This window comes from Salvia hispanica, chromosome 4 (assembly GCF_029641045.1).
Source record: "Salvia hispanica isolate PSC_SH4W2 chromosome 4, Shi_PSC_v1, whole genome shotgun sequence".
Lineage (NCBI taxonomy): Eukaryota > Viridiplantae > Streptophyta > Magnoliopsida > Lamiales > Lamiaceae > Salvia > Salvia hispanica.
Window position 1 is genome coordinate 47,545,000 of NC_142695.1, and position 9,721 is coordinate 47,554,720.

General features: G+C 37.1%; 1 protein-coding gene across 1 annotated transcript; it reads left to right on the forward strand.

The window, feature by feature from the left end:
• Positions 1 to 1,726: 1,726 nt before the first annotated feature.
• On the forward strand, positions 1,727 to 6,727 carry LOC125192784 (nucleobase-ascorbate transporter 1). Its single transcript, XM_048090436.2, has 14 exons — positions 1,727 to 2,086; positions 3,230 to 3,327; positions 4,098 to 4,274; positions 4,356 to 4,456; positions 4,550 to 4,625; positions 4,711 to 4,770; positions 4,855 to 5,042; positions 5,124 to 5,220; positions 5,333 to 5,419; positions 5,520 to 5,578; positions 5,661 to 5,752; positions 5,847 to 5,924; positions 6,009 to 6,169; positions 6,250 to 6,727. The coding sequence occupies exons 1-14, from the start codon at positions 2,011 to 2,013 to the stop codon at positions 6,460 to 6,462; spliced, it is 1,563 nt and encodes a 520-aa protein (XP_047946393.1). The 5' UTR covers positions 1,727 to 2,010; the 3' UTR covers positions 6,463 to 6,727.
• The last annotated feature ends 2,994 nt before the right edge of the window (positions 6,728 to 9,721 follow it).

Genomic DNA, 9,721 nt, shown 5'->3' on the forward strand with positions numbered 1-9,721 from the left:
AAAAATTATTAAAAAAACTCATATTATTTCAATTTTTAATTAAATTTCGAATTATTAAAAAAGCTCAATATTTATATATGGAAAATTTCTGGAAAACTCATATTAAAAAAACTCAATTTCTGGGAAAATTTGTATCTTCACCTAAACACCAAAATCGCGCTGAGATTTCTGGGAAAATCACCACCGCAAGACATCGTCCCTGCACAAATTCACATTCCAACTTTGAATTCATGTTCTGTAAAACAAGTGTTCTGTTTTTGCGAATTCATGAATATATAGGCCAAAAACAAGTGTACAGTTTTTGCGAATTCATGTTCTGTAAAAACCATTAAATTCAAATCTTTTCACACTAACCAACTTTGAAAAACAAATTAATCATCAGCACTATCTAACCTTTCAAATAATTGAAGTGATAGCATTACGAAAAACAAAGATACTAAGCTTTTCCCTAAGAAATAGTAAAATGACGTCGAACAGCAAAAACCATTGAGCACTGCTACATCGAACAGCAAAAATCATTAAGGATTGGGACAACTAACATAATTTAATGAAACCAAAATTCTTCCTACACAAAATCAACAAAAAATTGAGCAGCGGAGGTTACGGAATGCAGAACTTACGAAGTCGTCGGCGCCATCCGCCGTCGCCGTCGCCGTCGCAGTCGTTGTCGTTGTCGGGGAAGAGCTCGCGTCGGCGCTATGTGAAGAAGAAACCGTAAGAAACCCTATTTGGCAGAATCAAATTTTTGTTATCGGGAAGAGTTTGGGGATTTTGCTATTTAAAATATGATTTCAAATTTATAAAATTTAAATTCCATGTCATTGCACACATCAGCGTCCACATCATTATCCACGTCAGACAATTACACACGTCACCATTCTACATAGCCGGAATACCCGACTCGGGAAATTTGCACACGGGAGCAAAGTTTGCGATTTTTCGTGCAACTTTTAAAGTTCACGGGAAATACCAGCCTTTTGTGAAAGTTGACGATTTTAGAGGCAGTTTACCCTTTTAATTATTCTACGTACAATGATATGAGTACTTGAGGTCCAAGTCCATTTAGTTGATCACAAAAGTTCTCACATCCTTCTCCTCCCAACAATCAATATCGAAAAATCAAAGTTAATTTATGATAATAAAAAAGGTTACTTGCCTATAAGTTTTAAACTTCTCGCTAAATTCTATATACCATCCTCTATAAATTATCAAATTATTAATTTATTCTTATTTTGCAACCAATTTTTTAATTAATTCTAATTTTTTTGGCAACCAATCAAAATTTCGACACTAACATAATTTAATGACTTATTTATATGGCATTGTCGAACGTCAACCAAAACAACGACACGTTTTAGGCGGCGTAACAACATCGTATTATACGAAATTAAATAATGTTATTTGTTGAATTGTGAATTATATCTAGCATATTAGTGTCAAGATTTTAATTGGTTGCCAAAATCAGAACAAATTAATAATTTGATAAGTTATAGGCAGATTTTAAAGTTGGTATGCAAAATCAGTATTTAGGGCAAGTTTAGGAATTTAGTCGCAAATATCCCTAATAAGAAAACTGTCATTAATAGTGATGTGATCATTAGTATCCGGAAAAGCCAAAACAAAATTTACTACTACTATTGTTCTCATTATTTTGAATTTAAGCAGCCCCAACGGTAAATAAAAGAAGAGTGGAATGCAAAACAAATTCACAGATTCGGCATAAATTCAAAAGGCAGAGCCTTTCGTCCCATGTTATGAGGAAACCGAAACACACACATTGATATTAGCTTCGCCTCCTCCGACTGTGTGTGTGTGTGTGTGTACAATCTTTGTTATATTCCCATTCTCCACTTTACTAGTGTTTGTGAGTGGCAGCATATTTGTTCTCTCCTTTTATATATTCTTCCCGGCTGCACTTTTTCCAACTTTTCTATCTCTTGTCTCTCTGCCGCTTTACTTTTCTCCTTCCTTATTCCTTACTCTCTCTCTCAAGCTCAGAAACACGCAGTAATGGGTGACATTCTACACCCTCCCATGGAGCAGCTCCAAGACCTCGAATACTGCATTGATTCCAATCCTCCATGGCGTATGCTTCCACTCTCCTTTCCTCTCTTTTTTCACACACTACACACACTTACTTATTGTGGTTTCACTGATGTCTGTTTGTTTTCTATATGTTTTTTTTTCTTGTATTTAACGTTAGCATATTCCACATATCTGTGAAGTGAGGGGTGGGGTGTAGGGGGCTTTCAATTTCAATCAAGAAACGATTTTTATATCACGTCACACATTCAGATCAATGGAATTATAAACCTTTTTCTGTGCATTATTTGGCTGACTTTAAAATGACATTTCTTGAAATTCTTGTTATAAGTGTGTCTCATAATTTAATCAAGACACGATTTTTATATCACTCCAGATCCTCTGTTCCTCTTCATAATTATAGATGTGTAGAAATATTGGAGTTTTGTGGGGCTTTGCCACATTTAAGGTGGGAAGCTATGTTGTTGGGATTAATGAGTTTTTGGTACATGACTATTTGGTTGGTTTTCAGAACTGTAAATAGGTTTGTTGCGAGTCGTGAATCAATGGTTATGGTCCCCCCACCTACAATTCAATTTTTATGGGATTTTTTTTCTTGTTCATTAAAAAATTGTGTAACAAAAATGTTCATTACTAATTGTTTGTGCTGGAATCATGATTGCATTGTGCTTAAAGTAATCAAAATTCAAAATTTGAAGAGTGAATCAGATTTTCTGGATTTTTGTGTCTTTTCCCCCTTCCTTTTTTATATGGTCTCTGTGTGGACTTTATTGTTTAATGTAGTACTACTTGGTTTGGTGAGAATTCAATTTTTCATACAAATTTGGAAGCTGAAAAATCTGCTTTTTTATGCTCATTTAGTGATGCAGCAGTGCTGTGTAAGGTGATAACATGCTCTATTTAATGTTTAAAACAGTGCAAACATAAATTTTTTTAAAATTATGAGTAATTATAGGATAATGAAGGCCATGATTTTCATCCATGTTTGAACTTAATTCCAATTTTTGCTACTATAGTGATGTAGACTTTCCTTTTAAAGTAAAAAACGCGCATTATCCGGTAAGAGGCGAAGGGTTCAATGGGGAAATCCTGTTGATACATGATGTGCAGGCATGAAAGCAGCAGAATTTGATTTTTCTTACTATTTTGTGTCTTAATTCTCTGATGTTTATTCTTCTATCTGCAGCTGAAACCGTTTTGTTAGCATTTCAGAATTACATCTTAGTACTTGGTACAAGTGTGATGATCCCGACAATGCTTGTTCCTATGATGGGAGGAAGCGATGTAAGACACTGCTCTTTCTTGTTTATCTGCATTGTCTAATTATCAAGCTGCAAACCATAGGACTTATTTCGCTTGCTTATCATAAGAAATTTAAGCAGCTGCTTCAAACACAGTATCATGAAGTAGTGCTACTTGTGTTTCTTCATTGAAATTTCAGACAAACCATCAATTCTAGCATTTTTTCAAGGCATTTGAGATGCATCTTTCCATGTATAATGTGGATACGACCTGAACCTTCAGTTCGTTTTCTTGTTTATCTTCATTTCCTAATTATAAAGCTGCAAATCTTGATTCATACATCTGTTGCGGTTTCAAGATTTTTGTGTTCTTTATTCATGTTTTGCCTTTCATAGTAAACCAATTCATTTCAAGACGAACCTTAGGAATCCGCTTCCAAACCCCCTGTCTTGCCATCAAGAGGTCTTATTTCGCTTGCTTATCATAAGATATTCAAGCAGTCAAAGCATTGTCTAATTTTGAAGCTGCATATCGTCATGCATATTCTTCAATCACATTTGTCTTTTATGGTAAACCAATTCTTTCCGAGTCGAAGCATAGGAGTCCTCCTCGAAACCCCCTTTCTGTCATTAGAAAGGACTTATTTCACTTGCTTATCATAAGAAATTCGTGTGTTTCAACACTGTAATTTCAGATACACCATGAATTCTAGCATTCTGTAAGGCTTGTGACAAGTGACAACTCATCTATGTATAATGTGAACTATATAAATTCAGTTTTCAGTTTGTTTTCTTGTTTTCTGATCAATGCAGGGAGATAAGGCGAAAGTTATTCAGACATTGTTGTTCGTTGGTGGCCTCAACACGCTCTTTCAGACACTCTTCGGAACCAGGTTACCTGCTGTGGTCGGGGGCTCATTCGCGTATGTTGTTCCCATAGCATACATCATCAATGACTCATCGCTGCTAAGAATTCAGGATCCTCACGTGGTGAGTACCCATTGATCTCAATAAACATGATGAGAGACGAAAAGAGGGGAGCTTACGCCTTTTTCTCTTTCTGTTTTGCAGAGATTTACGCACTCTATGAGAGCTATCCAAGGAGCCCTAATTGTTGCTGCTAGTATACAAATAATTCTAGGCTACAGCCAAGTTTGGGGCCTATTTTCGCGGTATAGTTTTGTTTCTACTCTCGATTTCACCAATTAGGCCAACAGAAGTTCCATTTTTGACATGTTCTTGAATCATTTTCTGTTTCTTGACAGCTTCTTTAGTCCCCTCGGAATGGCACCTGTCGTTGGATTAGTTGGTTTAGGGCTGTTTCAACGAGGATTCCCCTCCGTAAGTGCATACACTTGCTAGTTTCTTGCAATGATCTCGTACACTCTTTGACTATATGTTCACTAATCTGTCAGATGCTGTGCAGCTAGGAAACTGTGTGGAGATTGGTTTGCCGATGCTTATTTTGGTCATCGGCTTGTCTCAAGTGAGTAAATCATGCAAGAAAGCGCGTTCTTGATCACGACATTCCTGCAAGTAACACACTGTTTGTTCCCTTCCCCAACTGCAGTATCTTAAGCACATCAAACCAATGAGGGACTTCCCCATCTTCGAACGGTTCCCTGTGTTGATCTCTGTCGCCATTATCTGGATATACTCCGTTGTGCTGACAGCTAGTGGCGCTTACCGGGGCAGACCAAACACTACTCAGATCAACTGTCGGACGGACAGAGCCCATCTCATATCTACAGCACCGTGGTTCGTGTTGCCTACGTCACTCCTCACACAAAAAAGTCACGAATTTTAGGGCTAATCGATGAGTTTTTTTCTGATGTCAAGGTTCATGTTCCCTTATCCTCTCCAATGGGGCGCGCCTACGTTTGCTGCTGGCCACTGCTTTGCGATGATGTCAGCTGTGCTCGTCTCAATGGTTGAGGTACATGCAACACGAACGCTCTCTTTAGTAACTTGATGACGCTACAATGGAGTTTGTTTGTGTGTTTGTTTTCAAGTGTCTGATCAAAGGTTTCATTGGTTGATTGCTGCAGTCGACCGGAGCATACAAGGCAGCGTCTCGTCTGGCTATAGCCACTCCGCCTCCAGCATATGTGCTCAGCCGGGGCATTGGTTGGCAGGTGGAGCCATGGATTCTGTTAGCATTATCACTATGTGATGTGGTCCATTTTCCTTTTTTTCATCGCGTAATGTGACTCGTTTTTCTCTTTTCACGTGCAGGGAATAGGTGTCCTACTAGACGGCCTCTTTGGCACGGGGACTGGCTCCACTGTATCCGTGTATGTATCAACTACAAATTGTTTGCTTAGTTGTCTGACTGCTAAAATTTTGACGTTTCTGAACATGGTGGCGCGTTTCTAGGGAGAACGTCGGGCTGCTTGGGCTTACTCGGGTCGGAAGCAGGAGAGTGGTCCAGATCTCGGCTGGTTTCATGATATTCTTTTCCATCTTAGGTCAATCTCATTCTCAGCTCTCTGTAGTCGATGCAAATATCCGATTTTTCTTGTTTGCGTTTCAACTGAAATTCCAAAAATGATCACGGTGCAGGGAAATTCGGAGCTGTTTTTGCTTCAATCCCCTTTCCGATATACGCTGCATTGTACTGTGTCCTATTCGGCCTCGTAGGTACGATAGTTCGTCACCAAATAATTGAAAGAAATTTCATCCTCGAAATTTACGTTGTAACCATATTTCCCTCCAAATTTTCAGGTTCAGTTGGCTTATCATTTCTGCAGTTCACTAATATGAATTCCATGAGGAGTCTTTTTATAACTGGCATATCACTCTTCCTTGGGATCTCCATACCCCAATTTTTCGACGGATACTGGACCCCGCATCGCCGTGGCCTAGTCCAGACAAATGCAGGATGGGTAAGCCCAGCCGGCCTTTATGAAATAAAATACGAGATTGAACAATAAATTTGATAAGTCTTAATTTTCATCTCTTTCAGTTCAACGCGTTCTTGAACACGGTGTTCATGTCCCCGCCCATGGTGGGGCTGATCATCGCGGTATTCCTCGACAACACGATCGAGGTGGATAAGTCGAAGAAGGACCGGGGGATGCCGTGGTGGGCCAAGTTCCGGACCTTCCGAGGCGATAGTCGCAACGAAGAGTTCTATACGCTGCCGTTTAATCTCAATAGATTCTTCCCTCCTACATAGTAGCAGTAGTAGTTGAAGAGTTGTAGTACATTCGGTTAGATTGAGAATGAGATTGAGATTGAGATTGAGATTGAGAGACTTAGTGAAGGCTAATCTTGTTTCTCTATGATTCAATTTTTTTGGGGCCAAAGGGTTGCTGATGAGGGCATCAAAGTCTAGCGATGAATAAGTAATTAGATGTGCATTCTGCTTGTATTAGTACATTTATTTAAGCTTGTATTAGTAGTACATTTAATTAAATTTAACTTGTAATATTGTATTACAAGTAGCACTAAGTGTCGTTTAATCTCAACACCATTCTTCCGACCTGTAATTGTAACATTTCTAACACGAATTATCTTTGACCATGGGTTTATTGAATTGGTCATTTTGACGGCCAGAATACTATCACTAGACCCTCGATTTAATGCAGAATTTATAAAGTAAGAGAGACGTAGAGGAAAAAATAATTAAAGTATTGTTAATAGATAATGGGTCACACCTCATTAAAGAGAAAATAGTTTTCAAAATTAAAAAATACATATTCTTGTGGGACGAACTAAAAAAAAAGTATATATTCTTGTAGAACACATGTAGTATATGTTATGAAATAATATATTACAACAAAGTAAATGATAAAATATAATTAGAATTTATTCGATGATAAATATAATAAAATATTTATATATAAAATATTAAATAATTAGTTAAATATATAATTAAACATGGATTATTGTCTAGTAGTACTATAAAAAATTAAATGTTTTATACTATAAAAACATATTTCAAGTTAATACTGTTTCATACAATTGTTATTGTCTAATGTGTTTTATACCTTGTTTGAGCCAAGAGATCAAATTTCATTACACACAAATTAAATAGTTTTTTGAAAAATATTGTAAAAGTTAGAAAATCGGTCAACAATTCGCAGTCGAACAGTGACTATTTTTTCTATTGATTTTACCTGACTTAAATACTGATTCACGACGGAATCGACTTTCACGCCCTACTTTAGACGTCACCACGGTTCATGAACCGCCGGTTCCCGGTTCGGAACCGCCGGTTCCGGTTCAAAAAAATATGGAACCTGAACCGGCCCGCCTAGGGTCAGGCGGTTCCGGTTCAGTCACGGTTCCAAGCCGGTTCAAAATCGGCAGTTTCCAGACGGTTCCGGGCCGGTTCCGGTTCGGACCGCCGGTTCAATGCCGAATTTTTTTATTTTTAATTTTTAAATTTTTTTCTGGTATAGTACTAATTGTAGAGTTGTAGGTGTAGTTGTAGTCTTGTACTATCGAATAAATAAATAAAACGAGAATGACAATTGACAAATGTAGTAGAAGTCGACATTGGAGTTGGAACAATTGGAATTTTATTGAAACAATCATACAATCATACAAATTTGAACGATATGTGAATGTCGATATTACAAATACAAATGTTGAAAATTGAAATTACAAAAGAATCAAAAGACTTAAATAAAAAAAGTTGAAGTAAAAAACAATAAATTATAAATGTAAATAGATAGTATATATATATACTCTTAGTCGGCATGCCTACGCCTGCATGCCTATACCCTAAACCCTGAAAACCTACCGGAACCGCCGGTTTCCGGCGAACCGGCGGTTACGGTTCTTGATTTTTCGTGAACCTGAACCGGCCCGCCTAAACCGCCGACTCCTATCCGGTTCCGAACCGCCACCGCGGTTCCGGTTCACGGTTCCGAACCGCCGGTGACGGTTCCGGGCCGGTTCGGTTTGGTGACGTCTACCCTACTTTAAGACACTACACTTGACCCTAATATGTCAATAGTGATAATTTGTCATTTTTAATTTCAATTTCACCCTTGCGAGTAGGTCTGTCAAAATGGATATCAGATATTGGATACCCGATATCCAAACCCGAAAAACACTGGATAATTGGATACCCGATACCCAATTTTTTGGGTTTCGGATCGGAATTCGGTAGTGAAATTTTTGGATTATCGGGTATCAGATAACCCGATACCCGATCGGGTATACCCGAATTACCCGATTTTTTAATTTAATAAATTAAATGTAATTTTGAAAGTCACATTTAGTGTTGGTGTTAAGAGGTATTTTTGTATTGTTTTTATTGGATTATTTAATGTTTGAAGATAATCTTTGATTCTATATGTGTTTAGTTCATCTTTGTGTATATGTAAATTCATACTATAAGAAATTAATGACACTATAAGGCAACCAAGATTAAGAAGCCTTCTTGTTACAGAATTTGCATACCTATGTTCTAGCTTGAACTCTTGTCAACACACGATTTTTCTAGATTTAAGACTAAATAAAGAGCATGAATCAAACTTGTTGTATTCCAAAATAATAGTATTAACATACATGTAGAAACAATTTCAAATATTTTGTGAAATGAACGCATCTGTACTCATATTTCATTCATCATCCAGTTTGCTTCATTCACTACCAGTGGCTAAAATTTGCATGAAATAATATGCACAGTTTCACCAATGTAGTATACTACAAGTTTGTAGTTAATTTTTTTTAAAAAAAAATCAAAATCGGGACTGGATACCCGATTTTTCGGGACTGGATACCCGAGTCGGGTATTCGGGTATCCGAAATCAGTTTCAGATCGGGTATCGGGTATCAATTTTTGGGAAATTCGGGATCGGGTACCCGAAATTTTCGGATCAGATATCCGCGGGTACCCGATTTGACGGGCCCTATTTGCGAGTTTCAAATTGCAAACTATGAAAAATCTTGGTAACATGCTGGAGCAAGTTCAGTGCCGTAATTAGAGTCAGATGACATTATTTTCAAATGCATTGATTTCAAATGTGACGTCAAAAGATAACAAACATGAGAAGAACATATGGTAATATGCATTGTGCCCGATATGACTTTATTTGGATGTGTACCACATTAGATATAACTCTCTTTATCGATGTAGGTCATGCAAAGAGCACATGCGTTTCTCAATCTTATTGATTAAGTTGAGTAATTTACAAGTCAACGAACATGGATGAAGTATATACATATATTAAGTAGTGTGTGTCTATATACAACTATATCACAATTCACATGAACATCATTAGCCATAATTTTAAATACAGTCTCGTCTCGTGCATGCAAATCTTAACAATTTATAATGATATTCATATATAATTAGTCGAAAGTAAATCACATAGCATAGTCCAACTCTAGGAGTGAGATTGTATAAGACTAGCTAGAGAGTGATATAGTAATTAATAAAATATTTATCCTAATGTTACTAATTTAATTTATAAGTAATT

What these genes read in the sequence shown, in the direction of transcription:
- LOC125192784 (XM_048090436.2), top strand. Translation starts at nt 2,011, where the DNA reads ATGGGTGACATTCTACACCCTCCCATGGAGCAGCTCCAAGACCTCGAA. An exon ending in GATATTCTTTTCCATCTTAG is followed by an intron (nt 5,753 to 5,846) that starts GTCAATCTCATT and finishes ATCACGGTGCAG; the next exon opens with GGAAATTCGGAGCTGTTTTT. An exon ending in TGTCCTATTCGGCCTCGTAG is followed by an intron (nt 5,925 to 6,008) that starts GTACGATAGTTC and finishes CCAAATTTTCAG; the next exon opens with GTTCAGTTGGCTTATCATTT.